At 39.5% G+C, this 17667-nt stretch overlaps 1 protein-coding gene across 2 annotated transcripts in view; it reads left to right on the top strand.

Annotated features, from left to right (window-relative positions):
- Positions 1-17667, top strand: part of Tomosyn (syntaxin-binding protein tomosyn) — a 227810-nt gene that overhangs the window by 204889 nt on the left and 5254 nt on the right. Inside the window, exons 11-23 of one of the 2 annotated variants that reach the window (XM_090109312.1) lie at positions 909-988; positions 1432-1655; positions 1917-2024; positions 8072-8250; positions 8889-9072; positions 10028-10733; positions 11512-11601; positions 15094-15210; positions 15457-15579; positions 15682-15791; positions 15941-16160; positions 16283-16391; positions 17298-17387. In XM_090109312.1, coding sequence (XP_089965438.1) covers positions 909-988; positions 1432-1655; positions 1917-2024; positions 8072-8250; positions 8889-9072; positions 10028-10733; positions 11512-11601; positions 15094-15210; positions 15457-15579; positions 15682-15791; positions 15941-16160; positions 16283-16391; positions 17298-17387 — 2340 coding nt within the window. The remainder of the gene's footprint in view (positions 1-908; positions 989-1431; positions 1656-1916; positions 2025-8071; positions 8251-8888; positions 9073-10027; positions 10734-11511; positions 11602-15093; positions 15211-15456; positions 15580-15681; positions 15792-15940; positions 16161-16282; positions 16392-17297; positions 17388-17667) is intronic. The other variant, XM_090109313.1, reaches the window with a different exon arrangement.

Genomic DNA, 17667 nt, shown 5'->3' with positions numbered 1-17667 from the left:
ATAGGAAGTAATCCAAAGTATATTTCGGCACACTTAAGTATATATATAGACATTTTACGTTCTTCTTCTTCTGTGAATACTTGTCTAGGCTTGACATAACCTACTTTTGGACTTTCATTGCTCTTCTTCTTCTTAGTATTGCCCGCTCTGTCTTTCCCTTATACTCTTTCATTCTAAATCAAAACAAATATGGTATGTCCTGTATGGTGGAACTCACAGCAATCTGGGGGCAAGTTGTAACATGTTACTACTAACCCCGAGATTTTGTTACAACTAGCCCCTAGGTATAATTTTTAATATTTATCAAGATAACTATTAAATCAACTTAGTAATTTTAAAAACAATTACAGAACATCATTAATAGTTATATTCTATCATCAAATAAAATATATACAACTCTAATTAGTCGTAAATAGTAAAGCCAACCAAAAAGTTACGAAAGTGAAATAATACGTTAACTGGCGCCCATGAAGCCCTTGCACACATCTAGCTAATCATCTGGCTGGCAGGACACTGGCTGTGATGAAGCGGTGTGGCCAGTTATAATCGTAAGATTCAGTAAAAAAAGACGTCAATAAGGTTTACATTATTATTGAAAAAGGTCTGTTACTACTTACCCCTGTTACAACTAGCCCCTTGCTCCCCTACTGGGCACCCGCATATTGTTCGTGTAGCGAGATAATACTTACTGGGTAATGGGATACGCCATAATAGACTTTATTAACATTCATGATAAGGCACATTATTGAAAATTAGATATTTAAAAACTTTCGCTGTCGCTAGACATGCAATTATTCGCTATAACTAATTTTTCCTATTCGTATAATTTATTCGAAAACACTTTTATTTATACCGAGTTCAATATTATTTATTTATGGTTGAATAATGAGTTTTTGTTTTCTTTTCAGGCACGCTGATGGTAGTGTAAAGTTTTGGGATGCTAGCGCGGGAACTTTACAAATTTTATACAAATTGAAATGTTCAAAAGGTAAGTAAGTTAATTGTCATAATGACACCATTGAAATTTATTGAAGAAAATCTTAAAATATTAGGTCAGTAAAAAGGTACATTTATAAAAATATTATATTGCTATCTTGTTAGTTTAGTATGATAAATAAATAAAAAATGCATATAAGAAACATATACTCGTATCTTGAATAAGATGAAGTTTTTTTTCATATCATGATCAGCCTCGCCTTTACGGCACGACATATATGTATACATAGTGCTGCGGTTTATTGTCACGCACACAACTATTGCTAGCTATGCTCAAGTAATTGTTGCGTCTCATATTTACGTACGACGACGTATTTCTGTAAAGTTGCATATAGTGAATTATTTTTTGAAAAATAAGGTCATAAAGAAGTTTCACTTCTTACGTGTGTACACTAGTACACGCACACATTTTTTTATTTATTTTTGTTCCTTCAGTGTTCGAGCGGCGTAGCGGCAGCGGCGCGGGGGTATGCGGGGCCAGCGCGGGCGCGGCTGGCGGGCTGGCGGGGCCGAGCGGGCTGGCCGGCGACGAGGACAGCCCGCTCGGCATCCAGCACGTGGCGCTGTGCGCGGAGTCGCGCCGGCTGGCCGTGGCGCTGCCGCACGGACACGTCATGCTGTTCAAGTTCCGCAAGCAGGAGGTCACCGCGGAGACGCACGTGAGTGAGGTTTATAGGTTGTAGGGGGGGTCATTTGGTAAAGAGCCAAGGAGTACGTAAACACTGGCGATATTGTTTAATTTTTTTTCATTATTCATTTACTAGTTAGTTAATTATTTTCTAATATCGGTTTGTATATAAATTTCCAAATATATTATTTACGTAGGTACGTAGATATTAATTAAATAACGGTTTACTAAAATTTTTACCTTTATTTATTAATACTAACTATAAAATAAAACGTATTTATGGTGATTTCAGGTATTAGAAATCCCTGTGATATCCGATGCAGTAGAAGAGGAGGCATCTCCCGACGCGGAGGGCGGACGCTCCGCATCTTGCGGGCGAAGCGAAGACGAAACGAGACGGGTAATGTAAAAAAATATTCATACGTCCACATAATTAGAAAACATATTTAGCTTCACTAATTAAATTACTTACTTAAATTGGAAATGAGACCCCTGTAGAAATAGTAGTAAAGATAATCAGTACTTTGTGCTTATTCCAGGATTAATCGTATAAACTATACAGGAATTCGCGCGATGTATCAATGTTTGGAATAATAAATATTATGTACATGCACATTGCACAGAGTCCAAATGAATATCGTAACGTGTGTTTTTTTTTTTTTACAAATTTTATAGTGTTTCATAACACAAGACGGCATTGTTTTAAACTATAACGAGACCGTCGTTTCGTGTTATGTGATGCGTCAGACCAGTCGCTTATAGCACTGCCACCGGTTTGTATTTGAAGGTTTTTTTAAAGTGAATTTAAGATCTGATGCAAGTTTTGATTTACTGCAGTAAATTTATGCTTCTAAGCATATTTTTGTCATTTTCACGTTGTTCGGTTTTTTATTAATTACGTTCACGACTAAGACGTCACTTATTACATTGTTTGCTTCAATCAGTAATAAAACAGATTCAATAGAGGAAAGACGTTTCATTTCAACACAAAAACACAGTTTATGCAAAAACGAGCCTTATTGCCGCAACATATGGTCGCATTCGTACCGGATTATCTGAGCTACAATCGAAGAACAAAAGAAGCACCCGTGCAATTGATCGCGATAAGACGCTCATTATACAAAGTTATTTGTTACGAAGTTGTTATTGAAAGACAATATTATTTATGATGGCGAATAATAATACGGAACAAATCATACGTGTTTTGGAAAGTACGGCGGAACTCATCAAAAAAACGCAAATTAACATATCTAAGTGTCCTAAACAAAGACTATCTAAAGGATATATACAATCGAGAATTAAACATTTGGAGGATTATTGGCAAACCTTTCAAAGCGCACACTTAGATTTAGTTAAGATAACGCCGCGTGAACAAAAGGCGCTTTTACCATACTTCGTCAACGAAGAATTTTACATTCACGAGGACCTTTATTTATGCATACTCGCTGATTTGAAGGATAAATTATTGAACATGGAATCCACTGCATCAGCCCTGGAGTCCAGCCATGACAGCACCGTGGTACACATCAACGATCGAGTGAGGTTGCCGCGGATTGAGTTGCCTACGTTCGCCGGGAGCTATGAGGAATGGCCGACATTCAATGATTTATACCTAAGTTTAGTGCACAACAACAGTACGCTGTCCGAGGTACAAAAACTACATTATCTTAAGTCCAGTGTATCAGGCGAGGCAGAAAGTTTATTACGTAATATTAGAATTACTGATGCTAATTATACACAGGCTTGGGAAACATTAAAATTAAGGTACGGAAATAAACGTTTAATTGTTAACTCTTTATTAAAAAGACTTTTTTCTCAGAAAAAATGTATGTCGCAAACTGCTTCACAGTTAAAATCATTATTAGATACTACTAATGAAGTTTTAAATAGTCTTGAAAATTTAAATGTATCCATCGACTCTTGGGATCCGATTATAATATTTCTTGTAGTGCAGAAGTTAGACCCAGAGTCTCATAAAGCGTGGGAGGAATTTGCGTATACAAAAAGTGAAGAGTTACCGAAGTGGTTAGATTTAAAACAGTATTTGGAGTCTAAATTTCGTACATTAGAATTAATTACACCGCCTGTAAGGTCCACTAAAGAACGCGTTTTTCATGTAAGTACGTCCGTGAATTCTGTGAAATGTAATTGTATAATGTGTAATGAGAATCATAATCTATGTAAATGTAAATCTTTTGCAAAACTGAATTGTAATGAACGTGTTGAATATGTAAAAAGTAAGAAATTGTGTTTTAACTGTTTGGCCCCAGGTCATTCGGCATTTAAATGTCGTATACCTTTGTCGTGTCACATATGTAAAAAGCGTCATCATTCTCTTCTACACCGATCAAATATAGGTACAGATTCGTCGGTATCCGAGGTTACTACACAACCGTCGACATCAATGCGGACCGATGTAGATGAGAAGAAGGTGCATACTACAATGACGTCTTTACATAGTCAAGGAGATGGTGAACATAAGGTAAGTCTCTTGGCAACTGCGGTAGTAGTCATTAAAGGTGAAAATGGACACACTACTACTCTCAAGGCACTAATAGATTCAGGGTCACAGGCATGTTTTGTTACTCAACGAGTTGCACAAGTCTTAAAGTTACAGCTCAAGCCGGTTAATATGGTAGTTACTGGCATGGAGTCTTTGAAGGTACATGTAAAGAATGAAGTCAAGGTAAATATTTTGTCTCGGTGGGAACCTAAGTTTGAGTTACCAGTACACGCCTACGTGATGTCAAAGTATTTAAAAATAAACTTACCTTCGAAAAATAGTATTAAACATGAGCTTGTACACTTTAACAATTTAAATTTAGCAGATCCAAACTTTTATGAGTCGGGTTGTATGGATCTTTTATTAGGTGTAAATGAATACACAAAAATTCTACAAGAAGGTTTAATCAAGGGTCCCTCAGGTACTATATGTGCTCAAAATACCAACCTGGGCTGGATCATTATGGGTGGAATTAATATGAAAGTTAACACTATACATAAGTCTTTAATGGTTACAAATTTAACTAGTGATTCAAATATTAATGACTTACTTAAAACTATATGGGAGATAGATATTGATACAAATAGAAAGTTAACTAAAGAAGAACAACTATGTGAAAATATATATGAAAGGACACATGAGAGAGATAGTAATGGAAAATATATAGTTACATTACCTTTTAAAACTGAAAAGCTGCTTTCACCTGAAGGAAACACGAGAGAAGTAGCTATAAGAAGATTGTTGCAATTAGAGAGAAGATTTAAAAGAGATCCAGATCTGAAAAAAGAATACCTGAAAGTTATAGAAGAATACAAAGAATTAAAACACATTGAAGAAGTACCTGAAAAAGAAATAAATAAAAAAGCAGTTTACTTACCCCACCACGCCGTTGTACGCCAAGATAAGGAGACCACGAAGACTCGAGTTGTGTTCGACGCTTCCTGTAAAGGTACTAACAATATATCATTAAATGATGAACTCTTACCTGGTCCAGTATTGCAAGAAGATCTTAGAAACATTATTATGAGGTGGAGAACTCATAAAATCTGTTTCGTATCAGATATTCAGAAAATGTACAGAATGATATGGATGAATAGGAATGATGTGGACTACCAACGAATAGTCTGGCGAAATGATCCAGCTGAAAATATACAAGATATGAGATTACTTACCGTCACTTTTGGAACAGCATCCGCTCCATACCTAGCTGTAAGAACACTTAAACAACTTGCTGCTGATGAAGGTCGTCATTTTCCTGAAGCTGCTAGAATATTAAATGAAGATTTTTACGTAGACGATTGCATGTCTGGTGGTGATAATTTAGAACAATGTATTCAACTAAGAAAAGATTTGACGGAACTATTGCGAAGAGGAGGTTTTGATCTTAAAAAGTGGTCGTCTAATAGTGCAGAATTTTTACAATCTTTAGAAGCAAATGATAGATCTACAAAGGCGCATTTAGATATTAAATTAGATGGTATTGTGAAGGCATTGGGTGTTCAATGGAATTTGGGAACGGATAGATTCGAATACAATTTTAGTTTAGAATCAATAAATGATGATAACGTTATTATAACTAAACGCAATATTCTTTCTGATATACAAAAATTATTTGACCCATTGGGATGGATTGCACCTTGCATTGTTTTAGCTAAAATTTTAATGCAGAAGTTATGGCTTGAAAAAGCAAACTGGGATGAGGATCTTAATATTTTTATAAAAGAAGAGTGGAAGAATATTCGAAATGATCTCCAAAATATAAGGGATATTACTATAGACAGATGGCTTGGAACAGTAAATACAAATTTTGATTCAATTGAAATTCATGGGTTTTCAGACGCTTCGACATTAACTTATGCTGCAGTTGTTTACTGTCGTGTTAGAAATGATGATGGAACTTATAGTACAAGTCTAATTGCTGCAAGAACAAGGGTTGCACCACTTAAGACGATATCATTACCTAGACTTGAACTCTGTGGAGCTTTATTACTTTCTCAACTTTTGAAGCAAGTATCACAATCACTGCGTATACCAACATCCAAGGTTTTTGCTTGGACAGATTCATCAATTGTTATTGCTTGGCTATTTGGTGAACCTTCAAGATGGAAAGCTTTCGTCGCAAATAGAGTAGTTGAGATAGTTTCTACAGTAAACAAGGAACAATGGCATCATGTTCAATCTCACGATAACCCAGCAGATATAGCTTCGCGAGGAATGCTTGCTATAAATCTTAAAAACTGCGACATTTGGTGGAAAGGTCCCACATGGTTAAGAAACAATGAACTACAATTAGAAAGACCAGAATTTATACAAACTGATTTAGAAAAAAAGAAGATACACGAAGATACAGTCACACTAGCAAATACTATACAAGATAAAATTTCATTGAAATTTGAAGAATTTGATACATTAAAAGAATTATTGAGAACAATAGCTTATTGTAAGAAATTTTTAAGGTTTAAAAAGAATAAAGAAGACATGAAAATAACAACTGAAGACATAGATGAGGCATTGAATACTTGTATAAAAATAGTACAAAGGGAAGAATTCGAAGAAGAAATGGATTCATTAGAAAAAGGACAACAGGTGAAGAAAAACAGCAAGATTAAGACACTAAATCCCTATTTGGATGAAGATGGAATTATCAAGGTGGGCGGAAGGTTAGGAAATGCAGACATAAGAGAAGACGTTAAACATCCCATAATAATCAGGGAAGCACCTATCACTGTACCGCAACCAAATTTAGAATCTCTTAAATTAACACATTTATCTCGTTGGCAATATTGTCAAAAAATGTTAAATGATTTTTGGTGCCGTTGGCAAACTGAATATTTGACCAGTTTACAACAGCGAACAAAATGGTTGAAGAAGAATGATGAATTTAAAGTAGGTGATGTTATTTTGATTAAACAACCTAATTTGCCACCTGGCAAATGGGCATTAGGGCGTATCACTGCCAAACACCCGGGGCCAGACGGTTTCACTAGGGTTTATAGTGTAAAAAGCGGTGATAGTATAATTAAAAGAAGTGTATCTAAATTATGTTATCTTCCTATCAATACAGATATCAATTAATCATTTAAAACAAGCGAGTCAATTCATTTCGTATGTAATTGTTCTTTTGCTATGGTATATGTATGTGTATTTGATTAATTATAAAGTGTAAAATGTAAAACCTATCTGTATTGTTGTTATGTGTATAGATACACAAATATTTACCTATTATAAAACTGTCATTAAAATTGTATAAAATTGTGTGTGTAAAGTAAAATATAAATAACAAAGCCTGCAAAGATTGTGTACTTGATAAATTTATTAAAAATTAAGGTCAAAATTATAGTATTGTAAACATATGTTCAATGTAATAAGTATATGTAACATTCAGATTTAAGGTATATATTGATTCTAAGGTGTTATATTTTGTTAATTCATACAACATGCCGCTTTATTTGTAATTTAAGTAGAATAATTCGATTGTTATTTGAAAGGACTAGTGTAGTCCTTTGGTGGGCGGTATGTTCGGTTTTTTATTAATTACGTTCACGACTAAGACGTCACTTATTACATTGTTTGCTTCAATCAGTAATAAAACAGATTCAATAGAGGAAAGACGTTTCATTTCAACACAAAAACACAGTTTATGCAAAAACGAGCCTTATTGCCGCAACACACGTTTTATGTCATAACTCATAACTAGCTTACCGCCCGCGGCTTCGCCCGCTTTGTCTAAAACCTAATAAATTATATACTTAAACCTTCCTCTTGAATCACTCTATCTATTAAAAAAACCCGGATCAAAATCTGTTGCGTAGTTTTAAAGATTTAAGCATACAAAGGGACATAGGGCCAGAGAAAGCGACTTTGTTTTATACTATGTAGTGAAACATATTTTTGTAATTTTCACGTTTTATGTCATAATATAACAGTGTGTACACGTGTTCCAGGCAAGCGGGGCGGTGTGCGGGGCGGGCGGGGCGGGCGGGGCGCTGGGCGCGCGCGTGCGGGGCAGCGCGGGCACGGGCGGCGCGCGGCGCGCGGCCGGCTTCCAGGCCGCACTCGTCGCGCTGCAGCTCGGGCCGCCGCACCCCGTCGCCGCGCTCACCATCAACTCGTCTTACGGCCTGTGAGTTTGACTTAGAAACACATTTATTCCCAAATTATACAGTACATTAAAGTATAGAGAATGCTTATATCGTAAAAAAATGTATAACATTATGTGATGTCGTAATAATATATTATAATACACGCAATTCGAAGACGGTTAAACTGAAAAGTTTTGTAGTGAAATTTCTTGAGAATAAAATTTCACGGCCACGCCATGGAGCAAGGCGACGATTTTGGTATCTTCGAATCTTGCGAAAGAAGTTTCACTTCTGACACATGTACTCGGCCCTTTTTACTCCAACTGACTCATCATGTTAAACATTTATTAATTCAATTTAACTATTAATGTTTAGTTATAAACAGTTTATTTTTTTCATGTCGATAACCTATTTTAAGTTAAGGAAGAGCGGGTCCTCCTGACACAGGTTTTATTTAATCTTACTAGGAGGGCCCTACTACTCCATAAAATTTACAAACGAAATAAACTATTTTTATTTTATTTATAAATTTTAAACTTCTTCTAAAAGCACTTCTGAATCATCGTAACATAGTTTTACCATTTAAAACCGAACAACAACAAAAAATGCTGTTTGTTCAGTTATTAGTCCTGGTACCTTTTACAGTAAATTCTTGTTTTATATTATGAAATCCGTCCAGCATGGCGTGGGGCGGGGAGCGCGGTATCGTGGTGGTGGACATCTGGCGGCGCGTGGTGGTGGCGGCCCTGCCCGCGCACGCGCTGTACCTGCCCGAGCCGACGCTGCGAACCGACCGCCCCGACCGCCCCGACCGCCCCGACCGCCCCGACCGACACGACCGCCGCTCGCCGGACCTCGACCAGGTAACACGTGACATAGACGGAACACGACATCACTCGCGGCGCTATCTCGATATCCGACACACGTACATTCCCACAATGTTGGCATTCTAATTGTATTTTTGACGGCTACATGTATTGTCAGTATTTGAATGAGACCGTCGCACATTTCTATATACTTTATTTTTTATTTCTTGAAATTTCACACATTCGGATCGTCCCACAATTTACGTAAAATACAAAAAATAGAAGATACGAGGTATTATTTATGTTTGAATATGTCTTCTACATAACAAAAATAAGTTTTTACTGTTTTTTTTCACCAGAAATAAACGAATCGAAACAAGTATTTCAAAAAACACATTTACTAGGAAGCCCACTGAACGATACACTATGTAACAGGAAAGTAGTGGAATAGAGTTATTGAATTTAATCTGTAATACACTATAGATGATTAGAGAGTGGCAACATTTTCACATTCGATTTTATTTGCGTATTAATTTCTTTAAATTTTGTGTTGCAATAACCAAAACAATAGCAAAGCGGTTTCCCTGGTTTGCCCTAAAATAGCCTTTAAATATAATTCGAGTCGGTTAAATGTGTAGCGCTAACAATGTTCCCAGCTTGTCCCGTTAGATATCAGCATGGCATTTAGAAATTCTTTACTAGCTTCACGTCACTTCTTACCTGTCATACCACTTTAGCGACACTGACGCTACTTAAAAGTATAAATATTCTTCATTATAACTATTTTATTTACAAAAAACTATCTCGCGTAGAGCATTTATTTGTTATCTTTGTGTCAACGACCATTTCTTGAGTATCATTGCTACGTATTAAACTTTTGCTAGGCCAAATTCATAGAGAAATGTTCGTTGGTCCACCATTGTGTCGTCTAGTCTCGACGCAACACTAGCCGCATACGAACGCGTTTCGTGTGCGGTTATCAACAAAATGATGTATTCCCCTCTCCCTGAAGCTGGAGGAGTCGCCGGGGAGCCCGGAGCCCGCGGAGGAGGCGCCGCCCGACCCCAAGCTCGACATGAGGCGCAAGTCCACGCCTTGGAAAACGTTCAACCTGAAACGGCAACTGTCAAAAGTCGATCTCAAATTAAAAGCCGCTTTCGGTCCCGTCGATAACGAGGACAACGTCGAAAAGAGTAACTCGCAATTCTATTGCGAGCCGACGGAGAAACCGGACAGCGCTCAAGAGTCGAACAACGACTCTCCGGATGGTGAAGAACCTTCAGAAAAAAACACGGAAGAGGACAAAAGTCAATTATCGTCGCCGTTGCGCGTGTGCTCCGATGTCTTCGAGAGAATGCACAAAGAACTACAAGAGAAAAGATCGTCCGACGTCTACGATAGAATGCACAAAGAGCTGCAGGAGAGGTGGCAGGACAAGGATCGAATAGAGACTTCCCCTGAAGTGTCGCCTTCGAAACTCGGCGAAGACGAAAAGGCCGTGAGACCAGATAATCTTCCGTTGTTCGATGAAGACGGGAAACCCACGCGTCCGCCGCGACAGAAGAGCAAAAAGAAAGACGAGAAGGATCAGAGAGACCAAAGGCTTCTATCGGTACCGAACATAAAGTACACTAAACAAGATTCCGTAAAAGACTTGCGGAAGAAGCAGCCCAGCCAGCAGGGTCAGTCGTTCGCGGGGAACCTGATGCGGCGTTTCAGTAAGTACCTTCAGGAGCATCTCCACCTCACTCATACATCATGCGGATCACTCGGGGCTCGGTAGCACTAGACATCTTGACGTAGTGTAGACATTGTATTTATGAATGGTAATGGTTTGGCGATCTTTGGTTTGTTTACTAATATTGTAGATTAAGATAATAGATTTTTAAATCTTAGGCCAGAGTAGTTAGCTTTTGCGTTAATAAATGTAAATAAAAGTGACTAAACGCCATACAATTTTAATAACTAAAAATAATATTTAAATTAAAAAAAATTGTCATCGTGCTTTTCGCTTTTTGTGATATTTGGCTTTTTATTTGTTTTAAGTAATACTATTATATTATAACTATATTATAAAATATGATATTGGAATATAGGTAATTTAGGAATATGACATTATCTATGTATTCGATTATCCAATACAATAATATACACAGTTTAGGTATGTAAAGCAACTCAACGTAACGTTTGGTAATTGATGAATATTTTTCTTTCCCAAGGCCAAGGATTCATCCGACGACGACTCTAACTGCCTTAGATATCTATTCGCAGATCTGTTTGGTAAATTTTAAATTAGTTAAAGTAATGTTTGCATCGAACTTAGGTTTTGTATTGTCGATGTCCGTTTGATATGAAGTTACGCTAAGTAGTGTGAACGCTAGCTGCGCACTCGTAGCCGCTTCTCCACGCAACAGACCTCAGACGTTCCGAGCCCGAGGCGCTCCTCGGAACCTCTCACCCTTCGTGATATCCTTTTGACCATTGTGCTTTCTTCAGGAGAGTTTGTAGCCAGACTTTGCCCGAGAAACGAAGCGAACGTCGGAGACGACAAAAACGAAGAAGTTATAGAGGTGCCCCACAGGATAGGTATGAATACAGAATTTGATAACGATCACAACTAACAGCGGGACCGATTCTTCGAACACGCCTCACTAATCCAAACTTGTCACGGAGGGCGCACGGGTCTAATGCTCTGTACTGTCCGCGTCGTCGTAGCGTCGAGGGTCGATGTTTCGTCGTCAATGTAATAACAATCTCGTTCGGTGGCGGCTCGTTGACATCTTACGTCTCTATGTTCTATGTCTAATCGTTTCCTAAGTTACATGTTCTAACGATTAACCGCCATTCAGCATTAAACGTGTCGAGCGTCCCGTATCAGCCTTCCGCCCGTCTTAGCTTACGCTTTTTTCTTTTATTTTCATCCAACATTACCAGATAGAAAAAAAATAGATAACGCTCATAAAAAAAAAACCATCAATGACATTTAACGTAGACGTATCTACCGGAACGTCACCGGAAATCGGGTGAACGTATCCGCGTAGACCGCTTCGCGCGATCACCGTGTGCCATGTCACCCGCAGCAACGTAACAACGTAATCGGGACGTAACGCAACGTTGGGAATGTGCGGGCGAGCGGAGCCGGACGTGTGTGTGTGTTGTAGATGAACGGGCCGGGCGGCGGCGGGGGCTGGAGCGGCGCGGGCGGGGGCGGGGGCGGCGCGGGGCCGGCCGGCGGCGCGGGGGCGGGGGCCGGCGGGGGCGGGCCGGCCGCGCGCGTGCGCCGCTCGCGCTCGCAAGGTACCCGCAAACTGCACAAGTGCCTGTCCACCGCGTCCGACGTGTACGCCGCGCCCCCCGCCCCACACTCTCTGCTCACCACGCGACAGTATTGCAGTTTTGGTAGTACAGTCACCTTATAAGACCGCTCGACTCGTCTTTCCGTTCTGAAACAGTCGCAATTTCCACTTCTTTTTTGTTTTATTTTCTTTTCGTTTCGTTCGTTTTTGCGTGCCGCTCGATCGACTTCACCGCGTTCGTTGAACGATGATCGATCCTGGAAAAATTGGGTTCATCGCTCCGGTCTCAATTTTCCTATGTCGTACGTGTCGTCGAGCGAGCTCGCCGAGATCTTCTTTGGTTTCTCTTGTTTAGTTCATTTTAAATTTTTATTTTGGTTACTCTGTAAACACTAACTGACTTCCTTCATTACTTATACTTATTTAGCGTATCTTAACGATGTGAATCTGAACCTGTCGTAATAAAGTATAGATAGAGCACAGAGAGATCGAAAATAACTTAAAGACATCTAATGTAATCTGTTCGATTTCAGATACGCAGCGTTACGTATACCATACCAAAATTACAGAATCACAATATCCAACATTAGTGATAAACATAAAAATCGATAAAGTGTTCATCGATAAAGTAACTGTCGCTTTTCACTGAGACTTGCATGTGCCGAAGTCGTGTGTATTCATTTGTATACTTATTTCAAATTTCAGATCGGAATCATTTAATAGGTAATCGAAACAGCAAAACTCACTAATTCCTTCTTAGTTGTCATACCAAGTAGTTTGTCACACGTGACGTTGCTCGTACTCGAGTTACATATGTGTTCAGTGTGTCCGTAAGAGCGACGCAGATGCGCCATCCATTGCAACCGACGTCGTAGCCCCGGCCCGCCCCATGCGGGGCACAGCACGGGGCACAGCTCAGGGCACAGGGTACACACTACTCATTCATACACGTCGCCCTTCAGTGGATGGCGCCTCGTGTCCGGCTCACCGATCAGTCGCAGAGATCATGCTTGTAATATACTGTGATTTATTTGTCGATACAGAACCGCCTATTCCGCAGTCTGTCGCATCTATGGAGTACTTACAAATAGTGCAACCCAATGGTATCCAACAAAAGCATCTATTACATTTACATTTGTTTCATTATGTTTATTTTGTTTTCGCACAAGTAGGTGGTTGTTTATTGTTACTTTCATAGATCGAAATTGTGGCTGTGTTTAGCGATGTTCTCCCACACTGCACTTGCACTACGAACTTGCGGCATGACTTCTAGAAACGATAACGATAAAAGGTGACTTACTACTAAAAACTATTCTCTCTATATCCTATCACTTGCTCAGTGTACGAACGAAATCTCTTTGTTATTTGTGCATTCTGAACGAGGCTTTCCATATTGTAATCGACACGAGAGCATTACTTCTGATTCTTTTTGCCTTCTAAGTTGTGTTTAAAATTATCGTTGAAAAATAATTTATCATAAGCGGTCATATTATTTTTTTCTTTGCTATTTTACATGATTTCCTGTTTTCAATGTTTCGTATTTTTATTATAGACTATTTGATTGATATTTGATAAACGCTTCGAACCAAACCCACTCTGTTGATATTTACACATTTATTATAATCGAGAGCCGTTGGTTACATATTTTAATTTTTTGTTTCTAGCTCGACCACAAAGCAAAAAGTTTATATGGCTCGTTTTTGGCTGCCTCTATATTCGACTGTCGTTTTGTCTATGTATGCTTATGGTATTTTCCTTACTATTGCACTAGTTGCATGCACCACTAACTGATGTGCACAGAACGTTATATTATAATTTGTAAATATTCATTTTATGTATTATATAATATATTTGCATTGCAATTGTTTGTCCGTCCACAAAAGTGCTTTTTACAAAGTTCTTAGAACTTGTATTTAAATGTAGAAACAATATGTGATGTAAACCAAAGGTTTCATGTGTAAAGTGGAGCTCCCTATAGCTTTAGTATAGAATGTAAATGGAACATTTCGCTTCACCAAGACTAGAGATACCGTGGGATCAGCTTCACCGGCTGCAGGGGCGCTCCCGGCTTCGCTTGCCGACCTCACTAACCCATCTTCCATTCTTCCATATTGTTTTGCTCTTGTAACATTTTTATTAATGATTTCGTATGCTTCGTTCGCTAATTCCATTACTTTCATAATGTCTGTCGATGTTAGTGAAATAACAACGTGATTGACAAGGAAATCGGTGTTTTGACAAAATTTAAAAAGCATTCTAATACTGTTTATATGTCAAAACTCCTAATTATCCTGTTATCCCCTCCTAATTAGTCTTATTGTCCTGATTCTAATACTTATTATAACCTAAATTTTAAATTATACGTAAAAATAATTAGTTGTGCAAATAAGCTGAGATTGGACGGGCATGCAATAAATTTCCACTCGTAGCATGTTTCTTTACTTCATCTATTCAATTTTACACCCGACATAATTATCTCTAGCACCTACATACGAATGGGTGGTTTCAGCTAATTTCACAACTGCACTAACACCAATTCTATTGACCCGTAGTTTTTTCTAATCGTTCGTGACAGTAGTTATTGCCAATATTTAAGTCTCTCTACATCTTTTGACGATGGCATTATAGATTTTCAGTTTAACCCTTAAATGACAGCAATTTAACTGCTGTCACCGACGTCGCTAAAATCCCTTGACCATCGTTGAATGGTTATGGGTTTTTAGCTGTGTATTCTGTCAAACGGAGGGATAATCTGTGTGTATTATGTCTACTGGCCGCGTAGACAAGCTGGACAGCTCGTTCTCTCGTTCGCGCTCCAGCAGCATGTCAAGCTTGGAGAACATATCGCAGGAAGGAATCCAGTGTTTGGCATTCGCTGACAGCTATATCAAGAAATCGGGTAAGAAATTATTTGACATAACTTGTAGTTTATAAGAATCACCGAAAGTTTATAAGAGTAGAATAAGAGAATAAGAGTAGCATTATAAGCAACCTGTTCAATAACCTATACAACCAATTGTAAAAATGGCGAAAACTACGCTTTAAGATCAGCAAAGTTGACAAGTTGTGACTGTGTGACCTGACTCATCACTATAATTTGCTAAATTTGAATAATTTTGTAGTTTACTTTAAAAAATATGTTTAGATCCTACATCGTTGGTCCCGACGTTGTGGATAGGCACAACACTGGGGTCTGTGCTGACGATGATGATCAACCTCCCAGACGCGGACTTGCGACACACGCAACCCGTAGTTGTTACGACTAGTGGTAAGTGACATAACAAACCGGATACTTGATTCATGTATTTTAACTAGATGTCTCTCTCTCACACTAGGATTTCAAATTATTAATTATCTTCTTTAATTTCAGGTGGTCCCATCTTTAGGTTAAAAGGGTCAATTTTGACCATGTCTTTTCTTGATTGTAATGGTGCTTTAATTCCCTATTCATATGAAAGCTGGAAGGACGATAGTAAAGATGTAAGTACATACCATACTTAAATATTCTATTTACATTCAGGAATGGAACCCACATGATATTCGCAATATTGACGATATGTTATTTATCTTAATTTACGATATTGAATTTTATCAATGAATGATCCAATTCTCACTGTTTATTTTTTTAGAACCGAGAGCGAAGAGAAAGAACACCAACAAAGCAGAGTTCCTCGGGCAGCGGCAGCCACACGAGCCCCACGCCGCTGGAGGCCGGCGACCGCCAGTTCGTGGTCATCGCGTCCGAGAAGCAGGCGCGCGTGGTGGCCCTGCCCAGCCAGAACTGCGTCTACCGGCAGCAGATCGTCGACACCGACTTTGTTGTTAAAGCTGAGATTGTGAGCTTAAAAGGTAGGTACTATTTTCTAACCGAATTATTAAAATTTTATTCTGGATTATGATCACTGTTCAGAAAAAGATAAAATCGAGCGAGAATCGTGGACAATATGCAGAATCATACTTTATATTCGCAGATAGCGTGTGCCTCGTGAATTACCTGTCGACGGGCCACCTGTCGGCCTACAGCCTGCCGTCGCTCAGGCCGCTGCTACACGTAGATTTTCTGCCGCTCTCGGAGCTCAGGTGAGCCCTTCCCGACCCTTCACACGCGAATAATTCACCCCTTTTTATTCTATTCACTTTTTATGCAGAAAATTGTTTTTGAAACCGTCGATTATGTTAACATAAGTCGAAGAGAGGACACGCTGATTCCAAAAACAATTTTGAAGCTCGATTATTAATAATACTAACCTTTAACGTGTGACTGGCGATCGATATATCCGAATGAGTCGGGTCCCGGACCCGAGCGGCACTCCGCACCGACTGTGGCACTAAATGATAATACAGCTTTTTTTTACATAAACTAGGTTAAACTAGCTTCGCAATATCAGCATGAGAATGCTGTAATTTTACGCTGACAGAGATTAAATTTTTTATCATTTTACAACATCATCCACCGTCGATCACGATCAGAATGCATCTGCTATTTTATCATTTGGGAGCCGACCGACTCCTCTCAGTCGACTCGACGTTAGATCCGCTTGGCGCGGGACCGGCCTCCGGAGAGGGACAAATTTAACATTTTACGATTCGAATTCGTGAGACGCCCCGGTTCTCTGCCAAGCGGCACATTAGACGATCGGGCCAGCCGTAAGGCGCTAGTGGCCGTCGATTTCTAATCACAAAGTAGACAAAATTACGCAAACCTATCGAGCACCTCCTGTGCTTTGGATATTTGGCACACTTTATCTATTTTTTTATTTTCGTTACGCCGGACGAACCGTACACGACTCGAACACAACCTCTGACAATGGAACCACACGAATGCATTCGGTCCGTTTGCCCGGGGATCGCGCACGACCCCGACCGTGCCTGCCCCCCTCCCCCCGCACGCGCCGCAGCGCAGCCCGCCCCGCCCCCCGCCCCCCGCGCGGGGCGCGCTGCGCTGCGACGGAACCATTAACTGACCGGTGCCTGTGTTCCTGGTAGCTTCCAGACACAGTCCAAACAGAGGGGTATCGTAGACCCAATGCTCTCCATTTGGGGCCAACAACTCATTGTTAACGAGGACACGGACCAGTAAGTCTTCGTCTATAGCGGAATTGCGTTTGTCATGTACCCGCCATCATCACTGTGGAGTCGCTCAGCGGCCTCGCTCTCCTTTGTTAGACATGTTAGTGTTTCATGTTACCCGACCGGCTTCGTCCCCGCCCCCGCCGCCCCCGCCCCGCCCCGCGACACCCTCCCTCGATCTGGACGTGGGCGATACATACTGAACCCGATTGGCATTTTTGAATCAAAAGCTGTCAATAATTTAACTATTCTTAATCGACTAATGATATTTACTATCGAGCCTCGA

Source organism: Colias eurytheme, chromosome 14 (genome assembly GCF_061535395.1).
Source record: "Colias eurytheme isolate Ceu_HAF_F1 chromosome 14, ilColEury1 Martin Lab GWU primary, whole genome shotgun sequence".
Taxonomy (NCBI): domain Eukaryota; kingdom Metazoa; phylum Arthropoda; class Insecta; order Lepidoptera; family Pieridae; genus Colias; species Colias eurytheme.
Note: the sequence above shows the minus strand (reverse complement) of the source record. Positions and strands in the feature narration are given on the sequence as shown.